At 38.7% G+C, this 23,201-nt stretch overlaps 1 protein-coding gene across 2 annotated transcripts in view; it reads right to left on the minus strand.

Annotated features, from left to right (window-relative positions):
• mdga1 (MAM domain containing glycosylphosphatidylinositol anchor 1) overlaps positions 1-23,201 on the minus strand; it is a 316,682-nt gene that overhangs the window by 156,879 nt on the left and 136,602 nt on the right. For both annotated transcript variants that reach the window (XM_088334739.1, XM_088334738.1), the window contains exon 4: positions 15,345-15,519. In XM_088334739.1, coding sequence (XP_088190865.1) covers positions 15,345-15,519 — 175 coding nt within the window. The remainder of the gene's footprint in view (positions 1-15,344; positions 15,520-23,201) is intronic.

Genomic DNA, 23,201 nt, shown 5'->3' on the forward strand with positions numbered 1-23,201 from the left:
TTCAGTGAACATGACATTTACAAGACAAATGTGTCTGTATCTGATTGGTATTAATCAATAGCTCCCTGGATCTACTTGGATTGGATTAATATCAACAATCCCCACCCCATGAGTATGATTTTAAATATACACTGTGCGTTAAGAAAAATAATTACTCTTAAAATCACTTTCTTGTATTCTAATAAACTGTAAACAAATTAGGGAGATGACTGACGAAATGATAGTAGATAAAGAACAGCATGAGCTGCCCGACACATATTTTTCCAAATCTGATGTTGTGTCTTTATGAGACAAGAAGTCATGCTGAAGGCAACAACAAATCGATAGTATGTTTTTGACAACCTGGAAGTCTTATCCCTGGGAGGGATGTTCATGTTTCCGAAGGACTCTGAAGGACACACACTACAATAGTAAACCATAGTTATTTCTCTAGCACAGTAATCATTCTGTGAACAGCTCCAAACACAACATATCTTAAATTTCACTCAGGACTATTTATATAAAATGATTGCCAGAACATTTTGCTAGTATGTACAGTTTATTCAATAACAATTTTGATGAATAAGAATGTATCGGACGCGACCTATTTTATACAATTGATTAAACATCGTAATCGTTTCGACTAAATGTTACAAATGAGATTTTACTTATTAGCCATATAACACAGGTCTAGTCACCAGTTTGTTACAGACCACAAAAAGACATGGCACTTCACGTTGATATTTTTCACAAAAAGACAATTGACACAAAAAGTCATCCTACATGCATTTGTTATTTTTTCAAGCACAGTTATCAGCCCAAAATATGCTTTTAATAAAAATGAAAAAACATACAATAGTTTTAAATAAACGGCCATTTTAACCAACTTTTATGTTCCATTTTTTTAACACATACAGTGTCAAAACATTTAAATACATTTTTAGAAGCATTGTCCCTGAGTGCCAACACTTAAATATATACAAATATGTATATATTTTTTGTTATAGAAAGTGATTGCTGCAGCTCAACAGTAAGCCCCCACTTCAGTTTTTTTTCTACTGTATTCAGCGATCGAGAGTGTGTAAGCTGCCCCAGAGTACGCATAATGAAGCACTGTGGTGAGAAAAGTAAACATAAGGATAAGAGCAGACAAGACCCATTAACAGAACTTTTTTACTTTCTAAAAATGATTCAGATGTCCCTTGGTCATCGTCTGGTCGGAAGGGATGTTGTGTCATGCAAGCATAAGGGAATGCAATCCTCATGGTGGCTTAAATCAGGCACTGAAAAGTTATTGCAATGTTCATGCATCATTTATACATAAGTTCATTGTTGTTGCAATAAAATGTTGTTCTGCAAGTTTAGTAGGTTTTGTGGGATGCAATGTTTAGATGTTGGACGTATCACAAAAAACACATAAGTGAAAGTTTAGCTTTCACAGGATGCCGTTTTTTTTTCTCAGAAATTTCCTTGGAAACTAGTATTCTCAAAGCTTAGCAATGTTCAACTATTTTTTTTTAATAGTAAACAATGGTAAGAGCTAGAAACATCATGTTTTCTAATCAAATATGAGGGTTCAAGCCTCCCTTTGATTAGTCCTATGTCGACTAAACTCAATTTTCTATAGGCCTTAAAAATAAGTCAAAATGGCAAAAAATGGCCGATGTTTGAAAATGTCTGTCAACTAATGAGTTAAATTGAATTTCGGAAATTTAATACATGCTTTTATCCGTAAGTGTTTTCTTTTCTTTTTTTTACTATTGTTATTTTATTCTTGACTTTGAGCACATTGACTTTATTTTTTTTAATTTTTCACTGAAAACTTTGAAATTCTCATTTGGTTTTGCCAGTTTAATGTTTTTTGTCTTTTTGTCATAAATGTACATGAATTGTAAATTAGGGGACTCCACAAAGGATAGCGACCACAACAGTGGAAGCTAAAGGGGATCCCCGATACCTCAAAAAACTAGAAGCAACCTTTACCATATAGCTGATATTGAGAAAACTAGACCTTACAACAACTATTCCTGCGCTCATTATTATCTCATTAGCTGCAACCGATTATCCTCAGTAGGGTCGCGGGGGTGCTGGAGCACATCCCAGCAATCATCGGGCAGTGGGCAGGGGACACCCTGAACTGGTTGCCAGCCAATCGCAGGGCACACGGGGACAGACAACTCACTCGCTCATTCGCACCTAGGGACAATTTGGACCGGCCAATTCACCTGAGATGCATGTTTTTGGAATGTGGGAGGAAACCGGAGTGCCCGGAGGAAACCCACGCGTTGAATCGTCAAAAATATTTTAAAATCGGAATGAATCAAGATCCAGTTGCATCATACAATGCTTTGTTTTTAACCCTTAAGATTACAACATGCAACGTTACTTGGACTATTTTAGCAGACACTCGTATAAAGTGCACGCCAATAAGAGAAAAAAAGACAGAGGCCCGAGGACAGGAGGCCACCCCTGAAGAAAGCACTTACATGCATTCGATAAGACAAAGTGCACGAAGCTCAGGTAAAAGAAAAGTGCGGTAAGCCCTTGATCATTACGCAGATGCATTCCGACAGCCCGGTTCATTAAAACACCATTTGAGTCCAGACAATTGTTTCTGCATGCATGCTCCATTTACAGTGCTACATATCATGAGTGCCTTTATACCAGCTATTTTTCACAACCCACAAATGCCCTTAAGGCTTTTAAACACACTCCATCCAATCTCTGTGCGGGTTTCATTTAATCTTTGCGCTCAGTATAAGAGCTTGAGATCGAACACGTTTGTTTGTGAGAATTGAAATGCATAATGATGCATAATATGTACATAAACTATAGATGGGCATCACAGGCGTGTCCATGTAAGTATGATCCTAGGGGGGTGTTTGAGCTTATTAGCACATTATTACGGGGGTATATCATTTCACATGTTAATTTCACACTAAACCGCAAGAGGGTGCTCTCGGCTTGCATAGTGTGTTTATTTCTACGCTACCCTGAATAACATGAATACTGTACAGCTGTGAAAGAATTGAAGATGAATGAATCGATGGTTAGCAAGTGGAGGAAGCTGAAAAACGAACCTAGAAAAATTTAGAAAAAAATGCAGTTTAGCTTCCACTGAAATAAAGTAAAGAGGCCGAGTTAGAGTAAAGACTCGAGCAATGGCTCATCGAGAAAAGTACAACAGTAAAAGAAGACTGTTCAGACCATGTTGTGTGTATTTTATTTTTATTTTGTTTTATTTGTATTATCAATACTTGAATAAACCACAACCGAATTCAGTTTTGCTCATGCTGTATTTTGAAATATGCAAACGTGTATGCTTGTCTACATTGTAAGGTGGATGCAGCAGTGGGCACCCGCACCTTATTTTGAAGTGAGTCCTTGTGTAGTGTTAAATACATAAATAAAACCAGCTATGGAGACTGCGCCTTTTAACAGGATGCGCCCTAAGGTCGTGAAAATATGGTAAAAAAGTATAGAAATCACTTTTGAGCAAGTTTAAAATACATACTCTGGCAAAATGGCAACACCTTCTCTTACCAGATGATAAAGACGTGAACAAGGTGCTTTTATTGCCATTAATCAGTGAGTCCAAATACCAGTCTTTTGAATATTAAATTTATTGGAAACTGTTATTTGATCTACCATAAAGCCTATTATGCTGAAATAAACTGTCAAATTATCAATGGATAAAACGGACGAACATTCAGAAGATAAGGCGTCGTTTCACAAAAAGCAAATATTTTCAACTTAAAAGTGATTTCAATTCAAGGTGCCAATGGTCTGTGTTACTGTTAACTGTTCTACTGCATTCCCCCAAAAATGAGATACAAAGTTGTTTCAGTAAAGTTGCACGTGTGACGTATCGAGTGGGGGCATTTTAAGCAAGAAACTTTTTTCCTTTGAAGATGACATGTATGTTTTTAGTACTGGGTTTCATCAAATACATTTTGTTATACTTCAGTGCGACTTATTCGGGGTTTTTATTCCCTTCTTAATTAATAGTTTATTGGCTGGTGCCACTTATAATCCCAAAAATATGGTACTGATGTAAAGTCCACTTATTCGGATTGTATGTTTTCTTTAAAAACTTAAAAAAAAAAAAAACATACTTTTTAAACCCAACTTCAACTCAATTCAATACATAAGGATGCACACGAAAAGTCTGACTTGATATGCATTTGAGTATTCGTTTTCTCATAAAGTAGATAAAGAAATGAAACATTAGAGTTGAATGTCACAAGAGAAAGGAAACGAGTTTCATCGTTTGAGCTCAAATATCAAAGAGGAACCTAATCAAAACGTATGTATTCATAAGAAAAGGACAATAGCTAGCGAACCTTTTCGTATCAACTGCCTATACATATCTTAAAAATATATTGTTACCTGTTCAAGTTGAAAGAAAGGGTTTGGAAAAGTGTCATTAAAGGAACTAAATTATATTTGATTGAAAGAGACATAATCTTTTTGCAAAACAATAAACTTATCTTTCACAGTTACATACTGATGATAAGATATAACATATGACATAACCATGTCAGACTTGCTTAAACTGAGCTTGATGAAATGCGTTTATGTAGTCAGCAGTGTGGATTCATGGAGTATAAAGAGAAGGGATCGCAAATAACATAAATATTGAGTCTTCTGCCATGATGGTTTCAAACATAATGTCGTAACCACAAAGATAAAAAAACATATTTCTCTCTGGTCAAAAAAAAAAATCTGTGTGCAACTGTGTTAATTTTATCAGTCCAGTACTCTTACTTTAATTATCACGGTTGGTTGACTTGATTGACTTCAGTGATTAAATGTAAAAATATAATTGAGTATAGATTGAAATATCTATTTTACAACTTCATGTACATACTAACAATAGTAAAAGATAGATAATAAATATTGAATCCTGAAATGTATACAAAAATATACATAAATACTGTAGTTTATTTTTATTAAACATATTTCTATTTAGTACAATTTCATTATATGATCATCGCAAAAGGTATGATTGCCCAGGGTTAGGGTTTGGTACTCTTTAATTTTTAACTATCAATAAATAATACATAATTACTGTTTAAATTAGAGTATTACACAAACTTAAGATAAAACCTTAATAGTACATTTTACTTGTATTGTGCACTACATTAGGGAATATTCAACCACAAGTTGGTGGCTGAAACAAGTCACGTACAGAACATTTATTCCTCCTTTATGCCAATGTTATAAACCATAAACCAGGAGTTGTGTTGGTCTTTGCTATAGCTGTGTTTATTCGCACTTTGTGAGGCTACACACCTTCTGGCCAAAACATAGCCGCGTGCTAGTGTGAAATGCCCAGGGATGTTTGCACATTATCAACACTATAGCACTCAATGTAGCATCAAGACATTCTCCCAAGATGGAAGAAGCAGTGACATAGGAATGATAGCTTACTTCTTATCAAGACTTTGGTCACATACTTATACCGTAGTTTGTCTTTTCAATAGCCTATTCTTGACAAGCGAATGCAATTTTCATCCGTGAGCAACCAAACACAACAGACAAGACTGTGTGTGACCGCCTTGTATAAATTCCACCCTATTCCATCCATTATCTGCACGGCTTATCCTCAGTAGGGTCGCGGGGTGCTGGAGCCCATGCCAGCCATCCTTGGGCAGTGGGCAGGGGACACCCTGACCTGGTTGCCAGCCAGTCGCAGGGCACACAGGGACAGACAACTCGCTCGCTCATTCACACCTAGGGACAATTTGGACCAGCCAATTCACCTAACATGCATGTTTTAGGAATGTGGGAAGAAACCGGAGTGCCTGGAGGAAACCCACGCAAGCACAGGGAGAACATGCAAACTCCACACAGGAGGTGCGATCTCATGACCTCAGAACTGTGCCGCACACTCGCTAACCACTGTGCCGCTGTGTCCTCCCCGCCTTGTAAAAATTTATTTGTATAATTCAATGCAGGTTGTTGCGCTTCCAAATTATAAACACAGCTAGTACAAATTATAATTGCTCAGGTAAGGATACAACATAGGGCTGCAACACATGCAAAATTTGAATAATAGTTCATGTTTTTTTTTGCATACAATCTATATATAATTATATGTCGTTGGTATTATTTATTTTTTTCACATAATTTATTTTGAAAAAAATGTATCTTGTCTTCGTATCCTAAGCTGTGACCTTATCAGAGAAACACCAGCACCCAAACAAGACAGTCCCTATATTGTTTTACCGGTTTATTAGTCGAAGAGGTTAAGAGTCTTATTTGGAGGTTTTTGTGGAGAATGTCTCGGCGTTGTTTTGCTGGTGGATGAAATGATGGTACAACAAAGGGCGAGCAGACAAAAGGGGGCTAACCAGCAAAAAAAAATACGTACTTAGAGAATTACGGACAGGAGCTAACCGGGACTGATCAACGAATGGCCACCGGAGCCTTGGCAAGGCTGGCCCATGATTCTGTCTTTGCATTACATGTTTTGCCCTGGAGTGTCACGTCTAATCTCATTGCATGCAATGTTTCACAGTATCAGTATTAATGACAATAAAGCTGGGCAGCACGGCGGCACAGAGGTTAGCGCGTGTCCGACACAGTTCTGAGGTCATGAAATCGAACCTCCTGTGTGGAGTTTGCATGTTCTCCCCGTGCTTGCGTGGGTTTCCTCCGGGCACTCCGGTTTCCTCCCGCATTCCAAAAACATGCATGTCAGGTTAATTGGCCGGTCCAAATTGTCCCTAGGTGTGAGTGATCGAGCGAATTGTCTGTCCCTGTGTGCCCTGCGACTGGCTGGCAAGCAGTTCAGGGTGTCCCCTGCCCACTGCCCGAAGATAGCTGGGATGGGCTCCAGCACCCCGCAACGCTACTGAGCATAAGCCGTGCAATTAATGGATGGATGGATGGACAATAAAGCTATTTCTAAATCTAATTGTATAAAGCTTCTGCTTTATGTCAGTCAAGCTGGCAAGGGAATTAGGACCCATGAGTCAGACTGTGGACTATCAAACATGGTTGGATGCCAACAGTGACCTTCACAATGACCTGGTAAAGACTAAAAAACAAAGCGGGCAACTACACACTCACTGACAAGGTGAGGATCTCCTGCACTCAACAGGGTAATGTTTCCCAATTATTTTGAGGCCAAGGCACGCTTTTTTTCACCAAAATATCTTAATTAGCCAAATTGACAATATAAATGTTTTGTGCTTGGCTCAGGAAGTAAAACAGCGTATCTATTTGGTTAATCATGTTGCCGTAACTTGGGATTTTCCTTTATTTCCAACTTTCTAACTTTGAATTTGAATACGTCTTCAACTTGTTGTCTAAAATTATGACAACAACCATAATAAAAATAAGCCAAAATTACATTTGGAACTATTTTTCAAACATATTTCTTTTTTATTTTCTTTTTTTTTAAATAAATTGGTTCAATATTTTTACTTTATTATATTATTTTCATTATGTTTGTAAGGCAATATTAATAAGCTTAATGACACCAAAGAAGTTATTTGATATATGTCCCTGTACTACCTCTTGAGCAGATAACTATACATCCATCCATTATCTGGGCGACTTATCCTCAGTAGGATTGCGGGGGTGCTGGAACCCAATTCTCCTATCTTCAGGCAGTGGGCAGGGGACAGGGGACACCCTGAAAAAGTTGCCAGCCAGTCACACACAGAGACATACAACTCACCCGCTCAGTCACACCTAGGAACAATTTGGACAGGCCAATTAAGCTGATATGCACCTTTATGGAATGTGGGAGGAAATCGATGTGCCCAGAGAAAACCCACGCAAACACAGGAAGAATGTGCAAACTCTGCATAGGAAGGTTGGTATCTGAATTTGAACCCATTACCTCAGAACTGTGCTGCGGACGCACGAACCACTCATCTGCTGCCACATATAGATACACAGTAGGTGAATAGGTGAATTACTCTGGCTGTTCAATGGAAGGAAGCAAATGTACTGAACAATGGCATGCTTTTCTTCAACAAAAAATAAAAATAGAAAAATAAATAAAAACAACAAATAAAATAAAATATGCAGCACATCAGACAAGGTCTAACACAGAGGTCAGGCACCTGTGGCGTTTTTAATGTGTACATATGGCCATAAATGGCACTTCTCATTAGTGTACATGGCTCGGAAACCAAATTTGACTCTGCAAATTACCAAAGTGGAGTGGTTATATGCTGTTACGGGTTCTTGCAAGTCAATGCAACAGTGAAATTACTTATGGTTCAGTCCAATATATATAGGGCACATTCTCAACTACAGTTTACAGTCAGGGTGTCACACCAACCCGTTTTGGCAGTGGGTCACAGAAAAATCTTTTAAAAAGAAGGTCATTAAACTATGTATGTTCACTGATGATATACTTCGTGATGAAACCCACTTATCAAAATGTAAATAAAAACAGTAGCAAACCATCCATCCATCCATCCATTAGCTACACCGCTTATCCTCAGTAGGGTCGCGGGGGTGCTGGAGCCCATACCAGCTATCTTCAGGGAGCGGGCAGGGGACACCCTGAACTGGTTTCAAGCCAGTCACAGGGCACACAGAGACATAGAACCCTTCACGGGCTCATTCAGCCAGAATTGGGGTACATACTCCCTTCTACAAGGACTAGTTAATAAACAAGGAGCTGCGTTTTAAACCAGTTGAAGATGTTTTGTGGATGGTTCCACATTCAAGTGCATTACAATAATCATAGATCAAACCAAGCTGTCTGAGATGTAAAAAAACATAATTTGAAATATTACATTTTTGTGAGAGAAACCAAAGTGCCCCATAACCTTTTGTTATATTGCCACATTAAAGGCTTCAACCTTAAGCTAAAACATACATACAACATATTTTGTGAGAAACATTAATATTCTATATTATATTTCAAACAAAAAAGGGTAGTTGTTGCAAGAAGCTTCCTTTTGCTGTACATGTACAGCATGACCTCAACAAGGGCAGCCCCAGAGTGCAATCCACTTCTTCGCAGACAACTCATCAGAGAGTGCATTCAAATCAACACACATTGGCTGGTTTTACAGATAAACAAGACATAAAGAAACATTTGGACAATAAGTTGTTGAAAGAAAAAAGCAGTGGCATGAGCAGGGAAGATGTAAGTATATAATCCTTAAAAAAACACAGATGAGCCTCAATTTAAAAAAAAAAAAGGTAGAAGGCTAAAACCGTTCCAGAAGAGTCCAACTAAGTACCATTGAAAAGATAAAGAACAAAAGAAAGAAGCAGAGACGGATTCCACTGAGACAAGGTGTACTGCCATGCACACAAATCTCTTTGAAATCTGCAAGCAGGAAAATTAATTGAACTACAAATAAAACATTGCACATAGAGCAAAATGATGATTTAGAGATACAAGGAACAAGGTAAAAAGAAAACCAGAAAACATGACCCTGGTGATGAACAGTAAGAACCAAGTGAGCTTCCGTGCGCCTTGGCCCAATGCATCACCTGAAGGTTTTTAGCCTCAAACCTGCAGAAAGGTCGAGTTATCTTTCCAGACATGATTTCCTTTTTTAACCCAAAGGTTTCCTAAGCGATACATCAGTTTAGGTTCTCCATGCTCCAGCTAGGCCATTTCAAAAGGCCCAGTGGAGAGGCAAACAGCAGCAGATGCTAGCCCCCGAGCGTTAGCCTCCTCCTTTCAAGCATGCTAGTCGTGAAAATGTGCCAGGTGTGGAGTCATGCCAGGCTTACAAAAACTCGGTGGAGTCTGTTTACACGACCATTATATAATTTATGGTCATTGGCATGAATGTGAGTATTATTTTGTTTTAGCTACAGTGACACTAGCTAACTTATTGATAGCTACATTAAGTGTCATTGACATGACCTGTATGTACTTTACATAAAATTGCTCCGACATACCTATTACAACCCTTGTAAAAAATGCTCGCTGTAAATCCTGGAGTACTTAGAAGGCTGCCAGTCTTTCTGATTCATTGCAGATACTAATTGCCATCTTCTGTCTTTATCAAAAGGGATACAATAAAATGCTGGATTGGTCTTAGAACTTTGCTGGTTTGCACCTCCCACGAACAGCAAGAAATCCCCATCGTAAAAAGTGGTGGTAATATTATTTTGTCGTGGTAATTAATATTTGTTTTAACTCAACTGCTAACTCTAATGCCGTCTGCTCAGGTGCCCTTGTAGTCCGTCATGGTGCTCATACGCGGAATGCGACGTGACTTCATGTGCAAAAGGTCAATACCGAAAAATACAGTGAAAAATTTTGAATATGCATAATTAAAAACTAATGATACTTTTCTGCATTTAAAAAGCAAATAGACTGTTCTTCAAATACCCTCTTCAGGTTAACAGATTAATTGTACAAACTTGCTTGTTACTTTTTTTTTTCCCTGTATAAATTTTTCAAGGTTCTGTCAATTATTGGAGAGGTTTTAATCCAAATGTTATTATTTATATATTTATTTATTTTTATTGTTTATGTTTTATTGAGTCAGATGTAAAAAAATGTTGGTTCACAATGATTTGTGCAAGTGTGAGATCACTGTTCTGCTTTTGAGAATAATATAGAGTGGTCTTGGAATGCCTAATTTTGATTAAAATGTTAATTTTTTGCCGATGAAAGAGAACAATAAAATCAGAATGCTGAACTTCAATGGCAGCAGATATGCCAACTTTCGAATTCTCACTGCGAATCATTGTTTTGTTGCACATCGTTCACAGGCTTTCAAGCTGGTGAAAAAGAGTGTGATGACAGCACAGTAACCAATTATGAAGTAATAATTAATTAGTTTTAGCAGTGAGACCAAATGTCCTGATAATAATTTATGTTCTATGAAATGCACATGTTTTAATATAAATGTATTCATGTATTTTTAATGCCTGTGCATTATGTATGAAAAATATATCACAAAAGACCATTTTTGGGTGGTGCGCCTTATAATCAGCTGTGCCTGATAAAATACGATCATTCCTACATGATCAAGCTTGTAACTTCTAAATTATCGAAAAAAAAGCTACATGAATATCAAACTACATTCAATTTTAAAATATGAAGAGTCTCAGGGGCAGTTATTCGGTGCAAATAAACTGAAAGTCAATCACAATACAAGGAGTATATTTTTGGATGTATGCTTTATAGTGGGTGTGGCTCATAAGTCAAGCGCTAAAAAGCTACCACATAGCAATAACAATGGAGACCCTTAGAAACTTTCTTGGCCTGGAATCATCTTAACCATGCAATGGTGTGTATTACAACTGACATTTTAAGCAATGCTTAGCCAAGTTATTTTATTTTACCCCCAAAAAGAAACATCTAGTCTCAGTTAAATTTCTGTCATCATATTTTCACCACACAAAAGACAAAACAATTTTGTAAGACATTGTTGCACTATTCTTCTAATGCACTTACGACTTCAGCAAGTTTCCAAGCACTACTTTATCTACCTATGTATCCTATTCATTAATTATTTGTTTAGCCTATCCTTTCTCTTTTAAGTCTTACTTAATAATTTATAGACAATTCTAATTGTAATTGTAAAGAGTGCACAAACACGAAAGCCAATTTGAAGCTAAGGTAAATATCAGTTGGTCACAGGTCTAAAAAAAACAGCTGTATAGTTTTTTACAATGAATCATCCTGATTCTAGCTTTTTACATTCACGGACCCTGAAGGTTAAGAGAATTATGAACTGTGAAATAAGCAAACTCAGATTTTAAACACTTCTGAATATTATTATGAAATTGGTAAGTTTAATTTTTAAAATGTCAGTTGCACTCTGCCAACCATAAATTAGTGATTGCATTATCATTCCTTCAACATTTTGAGCCGTTTGTCAAAGTTTCAGAGAACTTTTGTCATCGTCACTGTGATGCTGAGAAAACTCATTTCATCTCTCTCCATGACTGACAGTCAGGACTGAGAGCAATAAATAGCCGCAAACTCAGGAGACATTCGGGACACATCGTGGTCTTCATCAATGCACTCATAACTCAAACATGCGGTGCAATCCACTTTTTTTATCATTGTGAATGACTGGAATCATATGCATTGCCTGATAGAGACTGCCACTTACCTGGTGGTGTCCTGAACATCGGTTAGCCCCATTGTTCCCCCGCCCTTCATCGTGAATCCAGTATTATTTTCAGACTAGATGAGTATCATTATTTGGGTTTCTGAACCAAGTCCATCCCATCAGTAGAGGCGACTTAAAGTTAACCCTCGCTTGCCCACTGCCCCACTATCTCAGTTGTTAGGCTTCCAGGTCATTGATCATCGGGTTGATTCAGGTGATTAGTGTTATGTTAAAGAATCCCAAATATCTGCACCAAAATAACTTGGATTTTAAAAGAAAAAATGTATCCATTGCTTCAAAGGGAATACATACTTATTGCCTTTAGTTTTTTGTTAAATAGCTCGAAACCAGTATACCAGCAGTGCTGGGAATAACACCGTTACGGAAATACATTTTTTTTTTTAGTTACATGATAATCTAAATAATTGTTTTTTCCGCTTTAATGACGCTGTTGCTGTTACTGATAGTCAAAAAAAGTGTGTACTTAGGCTGCAGATTGCCAACGACTGGTGCCCCCCTTGGCACACCTGACGCCATTTTCAGTGGCTGGTTTTTCTGATCTCCTCCTTGATTACGTCATGTATTTTTAGATCATTCAAAATGCCAACTACCATATAGTTAGAAAGCGATTACAAATATAGTTGTTACTAATCACTGTAATGTTTCATATGTGCGTAAAACTTTAAATTCTTTGACATACAACTTATTTTTAAAGTAACAAACAAAGTTACTTTCCCATGTAACCAATTACTTTTACTGTTGAGGAGCGCAGTGACTAACCCAGTTACATTTTGGAAGAAGTAGGGAGTAACTATAACCCCACATGCCAAAGTCATTGTTATATTCTAATTTCGATCAGTGCATTTTATTAAACATACTTTTTTTGTGAATTGTCATTTTGTGAACAAATATTTTTGCACCATGATATAGACAAAAGAAAATGTAATTTAACTGTGAAACAGTGGAGATGGTAATATTTCAAAATGATTACTTTTTTTATAAGTTGTTCCCTAATTTTGATCTCCTGTGTACATTTTTAACGTTCCAGGCATCTTACTAAATATTACCATTAATGTTCTTGATTGTGTCAAATAAGTATATTTGGGATTTTTTTGGGCTGCCCTTCTTTCTCTTCTGTTATTTATACCAATAAACCTGCAGTCTGCACTAACTGATACATCGTTTAGCTCTAACGCCGAGTGGGAAGTGTCTGGTTTTAAGCCTGCTATTCGGTGTATGGGTAATTGAACAAGCTTTTGCCATCAGAGCTGGTTAGCCTCACACAAGTCCTGTCACTACTACGCTGACAATACAAGCCGTTTACTTCCAGACACCCCAGCAATTACCGGCTCCCCGGTCCACGCTGCCCCTCGGGACCGGCAGATCAAACCTGGAAGGGGGTATATAAGAGGGGCTGGAAGGGGGGGGTGGGGCGGCTAGGCTCATTTAGGTAGCCTACCAGATGAATAATAAATCCGTTCATACAGGAGGACAAGCATCTGAAGGTTAAATTGTTTGGTTTAAGCGATTTGATTGTAAGGTTGTGTGAAAGGCCGTTGAGGATTGTGCACATGCACATTAGGACTTAAAACAAAATGAATTTAGAAAATGCACTGCATAAAATTGATTTTGTGCATCTGCGTGTGTTCAATAGAGCCTTGGAAAATCAGCCTTTAAAATAACCATTTAAAGAATTGGATCAATGAGGGAAGGAACTGTTTTGGGCGAACAACGCCTGTAGTGATTCAATACAAATTTTAGACCCACTGGGAAATAAGCGACTAGAGATAGGAATGTGTGTGTGGGACTGCTCATTATTGTGTGTGTGTGTGTGTGTGTGTGTGTGTGTGTGTGTGTGTGTGTGTGTGTGTGTGTGTGTGTGTGTGTGTGTGGCTATTAGGGGGTGTTATGGCAAATTTTCTCAACTCGATGCCACGACCTGGCTCCTGGCTCACGGGGACAGTGGGGCAGTGACACAAGCAGCAACACGAGGCCCCTACAACACTACAAAGCTTCTCAGTGGCCCAATCTAAATGTCACCTTTTTGTTGGAGAGGATCTTAAAAAAATATGTATTTTTCTTTTTATAATTTAGGGTTGCGGTTTCAATGAACACACCACTGTGGGGACATATCTTAGAAATTCCTCAAAATGACTGACCAGTCATTTTATTTAACAACACTTCATGAAATGTTCCTGTTCTCTGTGTGTGGAGTTGTCTTTATTCCAATGTGAACGATCAAATTTATTCTTACAAATATAGTGTAATTAACGTACATTCTAAGATTTACAATCCATGCAATGAAAAATAGTTATTGCATGTACTAAGTAGTCTTTTCCACAAACTGAGCATTAGTAATAATGATAGCTAACAATAAAAGTGATGATTGGGTTGGGTAATTGAGTAATTAGGTTCCCTGTTGTAAGGAACATATTGTAAGCGCAAATGTAATCTTCTTTGAACATTTATGATGGGATCCTTAAGGACGCATTTATGACAAGAGACTAAATGCTTAACTCATTTCTTGCCATTGGCAGCAATAGATGTGGAAACTCGGTCAAATAATGTCACATGATTTTCTTTAACTTTTATGAAATTAAGTCACTCTCTGTTTTATTTTTTCTGGGTGACTCTCAGAAAGTATAATGGACCCAATGGACCAGAACAAACAATTGTTGTTAATGGGACACACATTGTTTTGATTAAGGAGAATTCTCTTTTCAGACAATACAGGTGTGTCTAAAAACCGCAGTACAAAAGATTAATGGAGAAGTCAGTGAAGAACTTACTCAAACGTACTGTGCGCTTCATGCGGGGATTGGGACCAGAGAAGCATTGGGTTAGGGAGCCCGTACTGCCCGGACTAACTCTTGTAAAGATTTTCCAGTCCAACTGACTACACCTCTCATCCAGGAGCATCTGACTCATGTTTTTCTTTGACATTTGATCTAAATTGAAGGTATACACACATGCATTATCCCTGCACTTGTGGTATGTGTTTTTCCCCCTAAAGTGTTGCATCTTCTTATCTTTACTCCCAGATACTGAAATTCTACTCGATATATGAATCAGTCTCATCTCCAATCCACCAGTCAGGCTTTTCATCCCAACCATCGTAAATCATCAGATACTCCTGGAAGCCATTCCCACCTGAAATCCCATCACCCCCCCATCCGTCTTTCATCTTTCTTTTCTCTCAATCACTACATCACCTTACCCCTGGCTTCCCAGGTCGTGGGAATGGCTCAAGTGAAAGTCAGCTACATGTGGGGGGAGCGTCGCTCCTCCCTGTCTACTTACATTGCACATCTACACGGATGGACTTGATGGCAGCCACCCCCACCCCGTTGTCGGCTTTGCAGTAGTAGCGACCGCCCTGAACCCTCTGGATGCTCTCAATGCGAAGCGTCTCGTTGTAGATGGATGTCTCCTGGAATTTATCCGAGGCGCTGCCAGCTGTCTTTGTCCATCGCACCTGAGGAGAGGGAAATGTCTGTTGAAGTCTTATCACTCCAATTTATGGTGACAAATCAGTAGAGATAAAGACTAATGGTAGATCTGGGCACTCTGGTCTTCGAGGGCAAATCTGCATGATCATTAAGCTTTCTCTGGTCCAACACAGGTGTTTGCTATCACCCATTATTGTTAACAAGTTCCTGCAAACTTCCTTGCACAGTTGATAATTAGTATCACCTGAGTTGGAGAAGAGAAACATCTGAAGTCATGCAGGGCCAAAGCGCCCACGTCTTAGGGTATGGTTAAAACCGTCATTTAACACCTTAAATATATTATTTTAGGAGTAGGGTAGCATGTGGTGGTCGAGTGGTTAGGACGTCAGCCCCACAGTTAGGAGGTCCAACTCTGGCTACTGGCCTTCCTGTGCGGAGTCTGCATGCTCTCCCCGTGCCTGCGTGGGTTTCCTGTAGGCACTCCTGTTTCTTTGCACATTCCAAAGACATGCATGGCAGGTTGATGGGTGACTCCGAATTGTCCCTAGGTATGAATGAGCGCTACCCACTGCCTGATGGGCTCTAGCACCCCCACAACCCTAATGATCGTACACCATATATTTTTATTTTTTTTTCGGAATGATGCATGATGGGAAATCCCCAGGCGGCAGACGCATGCGCACATTAGCATCAAACCGCTTGTTTCGTTTGGAACGAAAAAAAATGATACAGAGATAGAGGCTTCCGCGGAAAACTCGTTAGACTTGATTGATTTGCCGTTTCGTGTATACCGGATGTTAGCCATAATTTACAAAATTGCGTTCTTCCGTACAGATTTCCTTGTACGTCGTACTCGTCTTAAAATGCATAAAAAACGTACTTTGTAGATCCGTAGAGGTTGACAGGTATGCGATTATATGATAATTTGTGTAAGTGTTTTTTTCACCTCTGGGAAGTGCTGGATAATACACACTGTCCTTCAAATGACTTTTTAAAAATAAATAAGTTGGAAAGCATGCATTTTTTTAAGTTACTATAAATGAAATACGTTTTTAGTGGAGGGAAGGAAAAAGAGGGCATACAAACTGAAGCTTGTGTACTCCGTGATTAAAGTTCTAGGTCACAAGAAAATATCAGCCTATGACATCGAGCGGCAATGCAAACAGTAACACTAAACACTTCTGGTGTCCGTGACGCTTAGTTTGGACCATTGAGTTTTTGTGACAAGCTCGATAAAAATTTTCACGCTTGAATTACGGCGTCATGATTCACCACACAAACATGCACTAATAGTCCACACCGCCTGTAAACTCTCCGTGGTTGACTTTTATTCTTACTGGATGTTTGTATGTGAGTGTACATCCATTAATCCCCATTAACCCCACTATCAGTTATCAACCTCGATCAGGCTTCTTAGCCATGTTGTGTTGAGGAGGTCAAAGAGGATAATGGGCAAAAGTCACTGCATCGAGGGTCCCAGTGTGTGTTTGTGTGTGTGTGTGTGTGTGTGTGTGTGTGTGTGTGTGTGTGTGTTTAAAAAATGGTGCTATGGATTAGTGGATTATCAGGGACCATGCAAACGCTCCGTGTCTGTTTATTCAGCTCTGTTTGTAGGACGGATTTAGATCAGACACTCTGCCATTGATCAAACTGGTCAAGGTGAGCTACGACCCGAACTCTGCCCACTTTGGATTTACTAAGTCGTTGCTATAGTCAGCCTGTATTTTTGTTAAATTCCTTTTAAATTGACAGTACAAATACAAAAAAATAATCATCAAATCACTATAAAATGTTAGAGTTAAACAGGTATTTTTGTCCTGTTTTTTTGTTCTTGGTCCTTTGTTTCCTCTCTGCAGTAGGCAACACCAATGGGCAAAAATGACATAGAACGTTCGAAACAACTTGGACTTAATCACTATCCATCACTTTGTCACAATTGTGACACTGGCCGCCAATAGAAGCAAACTAGTAGCTGCAAATATGATCTATATCTATGCTAACAAATGCCCAAAGCTCTATGAGTGCATTTATGTAAGGGTCAGACCAGTTTTCTGGTTTGCCTGCGTCCCTGCGTTCTAAACGCATCATTTTTGCTGGGGACGCATAGTGTCAAATCAACGTGCGTCCCCGGGACGCAACTTTTTTGACACAAAATTGTCATTATTACCCGATTATTCTTTTTTTTTAAAACAGATTTACCGCACTCCAAACTTTTTGTCAGGCAGATCCGCGCTTGTTGTTTTGGTCTCGCGGTTCGATTTTTCGTCTGCATGCCGATCTCGGCAAACGAGATATGGTTGCTTCGAGATTACATCATTGTTGTGTGGTTGTCGTCTAGTGAAGGCGAATGTTAAGTATGCCTCTGAAAAAACAGTTCGTATTAGGTGAAAATCAACACAAAATTGGTAATTTCTTCAGTGTCACTAATAAGTCGAAACATAATGCAGAAAGTGATAACGACAGCAATAATTCCGGCACGAAAAAACAGCAGAGAAATTCTTCGGAAGATCGGGGAGGCAAGGAAAACACGTGTGTTGAAGCGAACGATTCGACGAAAGAAAACAAACAAAATAATTTTCCTAGCAAGAAAAGGACTTTTCTGCCAAAATGGACTAAATTATATTCCTGGTTACGCTATGAGGAGGATTATAATGGAGGCTACATGTTCTTTGATGCATGTACCCAGCGTGACAAAAAACTGGATTGCATGAATCATTTCACAATACGAACTTTCAGAAAAGCACATTGGATCGGCACAACGACAATGAAAACCACAAATTAGCTATGGAAATTCCATTGCTGGGAAGAGAGGCAAGTAAACTTGGCCATGCTTTCACTGCTAAAAATAGTTAAGTGGATGGCAGTATTTTCAGTATTTTGTATAATATACAATATTGTGAACTGAAAAATCTGAAGTGATAACTGCTCTGTATTACCAATTAACTGTGATGATTAAAACTGAATGAAAATATAGATTAATATAATTATTTCAGCAATATTATTTTGTATAATGTAAAATATTGTTGTGAACTGAAAAATCTTGAAGTGATAACTGATTTGTATTACCAATAAACTGTGATGATTACAACTGAATGAATATATAGATTTATATTATATATTTGTCGGCGATCTACAATCTCAACCTCGATAACAGTAAATTTTGGGGACCCATAGATCTCTGTTGGGACCCGTACATTTTTGAACATGCGAGTCCCCGGGACCCATCACTTTTCAGAGGTAAAATGAGCACTGTGAGTCATTGACAATGGAGAGACTTGTTTCTGTGGATATGCAACAAGAAGCTAGCAGGACATACTGTCATGGAGGGCAGAAGTGGGTGCCTATATGCAAGGACCTAAAACCTGAAGATACCTATTAACTTATATGCTTTCCCCGTATTGTATGTTTTTTTTAATCATTTGAAATTGTGTACGCCGTATGACAATTTTATACAGGAATATTTGAGAAAAAGAGGAAAGACTGATCTTGTCCTGCCCATTTCGGCTCCAATCTGGCAGCAGGTGAAAAATTCATTGTAGGTGTTCTACATAGTCTGTCTTGCTTTGAGTAAATAGTTGTTGCGCTGTGTTTGTAAGGCTTGTTATCGCCTTAAAGTAGTGTCAGTAACTTCAAAATATTGTTCTAGCTGACAACATGTCGTGTCTGAAATCATCATTGCAGCTCCTTTTATTGCACGAATGTGAAACTCTTAGATGCGCTCAAACAATCTCTTCCTTTTTTATATGTTTTAGGGTTCGAGTTTACATTTGGACTGTACTTGAAACAAAACATTTCTATCTTTCACCATTTATGTCTTAGGTAAGAGAAAAAAAAACACTCGCACCCGTGTTAAATCAATCTCCTTCCCATTTCCCAGCCTCCTTTCATCAGCATAATGCGCTCCGTGGCTGGAATACCGATGATAAAAGTAAGATAAAAGCAGATAAGTGTGGTGGAAAATATACATATATAAATGCTATTTGAACTAATTTGCTCATGTTAACACATGCTTATTGGGGAAAATATGTGATTGAAACTTTTTATACACACGTCAAACTATGCATCCCACCTTTAGTGAGAGTAATTTCAACCATTTATACCGGGAGCAATGGTCTAAGGTTGACAGGTGTAAGACTGAGAGACTGATGATAATACATGAGCGCTTACTGTACACTTAAAAGTTAGACTTTAAATAAAGTTACATGTTACGGCATGGAGTTGCCTTTGGGTGGTACTCTCTTTGCTTTTTGTTTTTCAGAAATGAAGACTTCAGTTTTCCGCACTGTTGCTGCCACGGTATTGGTTGGAACAGTTTCTCTGCTTCCTGGTAAATCACAACCGGCTCCCTATCACATATTGGCTATTTAGTATAAAGCACCCTGTAATTTTCTGTTCATTCCTTCTCTTCGTTGTTGCTTCTCTTTTGTTGACTCTCTCTTTTTTTGCTCCAGCCAGATACACACTTAAAATGGTATGTTGGTAAAGTCGGGCCAACCTTGTATTGTTTTGGTTAGAGCAGTACAGTCACGTGTAACAGTACATGTGACACATTTTTATAGCCTTTTTTTTTTGGTTTGCTTTCCATGTGCAAACTGAAACAACATAATGCTGGTGGTGAGCGATCGCAAATGATGAGCGGTTTCGAGCGGACCTTAGTGGTAGCCTCACGGACTGCCGGTGATGTGGATTTTCCTTTGAAAGCGAGCAAGATTTTTGTTGCAAATACACTCGTATATCGAATTTTTCGTGATCAAAAGTGCTTGTATAAAGAGGGGCAACAGTATATAAAACAGGGCTCTCAGCTTTGTGACGGGCAGAGAAAAAGGTTCTGTTAGTCCGTCTGCCGGGAAGAAAGATGAAGTGAAAATACAGGGCAGATGCAAGGTGATAATCTGAATAAAGGAGATCTCCAACGTGACGCAGTTGACAGGCAGCCGAGAGAGGTGCTTTTGTCAGCCCGTGGCGTCGTCAGCTGAATGTCATCACCTGAGCACACGCACAATCGCCGCGTACCTCTCCCTGCTTGCTTCAATAGAAGTGCGTGCGCAACTCCCCAGTGGATGGATCCGTGACTGGATAGCTCTCGCTGCTTTTTCCCCGGCTACATCTGTAATATCTTTTTTGTCTTTTTTTATTAAGTCTGACTTTCACTCTCAAAGATCTTTCCTTGAAATGTGTTGATTTGAACAATGTGCATTGAGATAGACAACCGCATTTACATTTATGGAGAGTGCATTTTTTTCAAAGAAGCGTTTAGCTTTTTGCGCACGTCCCTCGCTCTCTGTGTTGAATATAAAATGTATCTCTTGTCAGATGCCCACTGGGTGGAGTAGTGAAGGAATACTTAGAGCAATGTATTTTAACCACTGTGAGATATTCTTAGGTATGTCTGTGCGGTCTAGCGCCCGGCAAAGTATTAATGTAGCCCTCTTCCACACCATAAGCAACAGCAGCATGTAGCTAATTGCCTTGTGCTTGGAGACAAGAGAGTAAGCGAGAGAAAGACTAAGATCCGTGGAGGAAGAACTTTGTCATTAATTCCTGCCAGGATATCCGCTCTGTTATCATCCAAAAATGCCCAGGTTTCACACTGAGTGACTATAGATATGAAAGATTCTTAAAAAAAGGTTATTTTTGTGTTAATAAAATAGGGTTATTCTTGGATGTTATCTTTTTTTGTATTGGCAGTGTTTATTTTACCTCTGAAAAGTGATGGGTCCCGGGGACTCGCATGCTCAAAAATCGATGGGTCCCAACAGAAACCTATGGGTCCCCAAAATGTTGAGTTATCGAGGTTGAAATTGTAAATCGACAACAAATATATAATATAAATCTATATATTCATTCGGTTTTAAGGAATCATCACAGTTTATTGGTAATACAAATCAGTTATAACTTCAAGATTTTTCAGTTCACAACAATATTTTACAAAATAATATTGCTAAAATAATTTTATTAATCTATATCTCATCTCATTAACCGTACCGCTTATCCTCATTAGGGTCGCGGGGGGGGCTGGAGCCCATCCCAGCAATCATCGGGCAGTGGGCAGGGGACACCCTGAACTGGTTGCCAGCCAATCGCAGGGCACACGGGGACAGACAACTTACTCGCTCATTCACACCTAGGGACAATTTGGACCGGCCAATTCACCTGAAATGCATGTTTTTGGAATGTGGGAGGAAACCGGAGTGCCCGGAGGAAACCCACGCAAGCACGGGGAGAACATACAAACTCCGCACAGGAAGTCTGGAGCTGGATTTGAACCCACGACAGGTTCCCATGACATGAACTGTGCCACACAAGCGCTAACCACTGCGCCGCCGTGCTGCTATTAATCTATATTCTTTTGTTTATTTTCTTTTGTCGAATTGTTCACTTCGACACACGTGTTTTCCTTGTCTCCGCGATCTTCCGAAGAATTTCTCCGCTGTTTTTTCATGGCAGAATTATTGCCGTTGTTATCACTTTCTGCATTATGTTTAACTTATTACTGACACTGAAGAAATTACCAATTTTGTGTTGATTTTTACCTAATACTAACTGTTTTTTTGGAGGCATACTCATAATCAACCTCCACGGCTCCATGCCCTTACAAACTGTCGTATTTTCCCTTACAAAATACAAAAAAATCTTACACCATATTTTTTTTCAAACGTGTTTATTTATGTAGTTTAATATGTTATATGTGTTTCCTTATATCATATACATTGTTAATGAACATTTTGTTGTGAGACACTGAGTTGCTCGACATGAATGAGGTTTATTATAAAAAAAAGTTCAAAAATGAAGTAGCTTGGATGTTCACTGCAGGAGGAAAAAATAAATGCAAATATAATTAAGTAGAATAATACATTTTCTTATTCAAATTATTAATTCATTTTCTGCTTTAAATTATCGTTGGTAATAAACTGATTAAAAGGGATAACCTCAAACCTGTCTTTTTACATTTCCTCCTTTTATACTTCATTTTTTTCTTAACTTCTTTTTACAACATAATATTCGTAATATAAAGCATCAAAGCAAGTGAGCCGTTTGAGAAACAGCTCTTTTTGATGAGTTGAGCCGAAAAAGCCGGTTCTCTAAAAAGAGACGGACTTCCACTACACAACTCGAACTCGTTTTGACTTGATTGATATGCCGTTTTCGTGATAGTCGGTGTTTACCAGATGGTACCCATGATTGACAAATTTGCGTTTTTCATGTACGTTGTACACGTCTTAAAATGCATAATAAACGTACTTTCTACGGCAAAAACGTACAGGTTGACAGAGGCGTGTTCAGGAGAGTGAGCGATTGCTATCGCTAGCTATCGCTAGCTTCTGAACGGCCAATGATTATTGAGCGCTCGCGTGCCCGAGTAATCACGGGAGAAAGACCGCTTACTTTGATTTCCAACATGGCGTCGACAGTGCAGAAGATGGAGGATCTCACCCTGACGAGTGCTGTTGGCGATGTAATATATCGTCTTACATTGCCTGGTAATGTTTGTGAACAATGCAAGACAGGTATGACCCTTCCACTGCGTTTAGGATAACCTTAACTGTGTCAATATGCGAACTGTCGCTCATATAAGCCAACTCGCTCAAAGCAAGCTGTAGAACGAAATCCATTGTACTGTCGTCGGCCATTTTGGATCAGTAAGGCAATCACAGTGAGCGATTACAAAACGTTCAGCAGTGCGCGGCAAGCGATTAACAAGCGACTA

The sequence above is a fragment of the Urocampus carinirostris genome, chromosome 4 (assembly GCF_059441175.1).
Source record: "Urocampus carinirostris isolate Australia breed hairy pipefish chromosome 4, RoL_Ucar_1.0, whole genome shotgun sequence".
NCBI lineage: Eukaryota > Metazoa > Chordata > Actinopteri > Syngnathiformes > Syngnathidae > Urocampus > Urocampus carinirostris.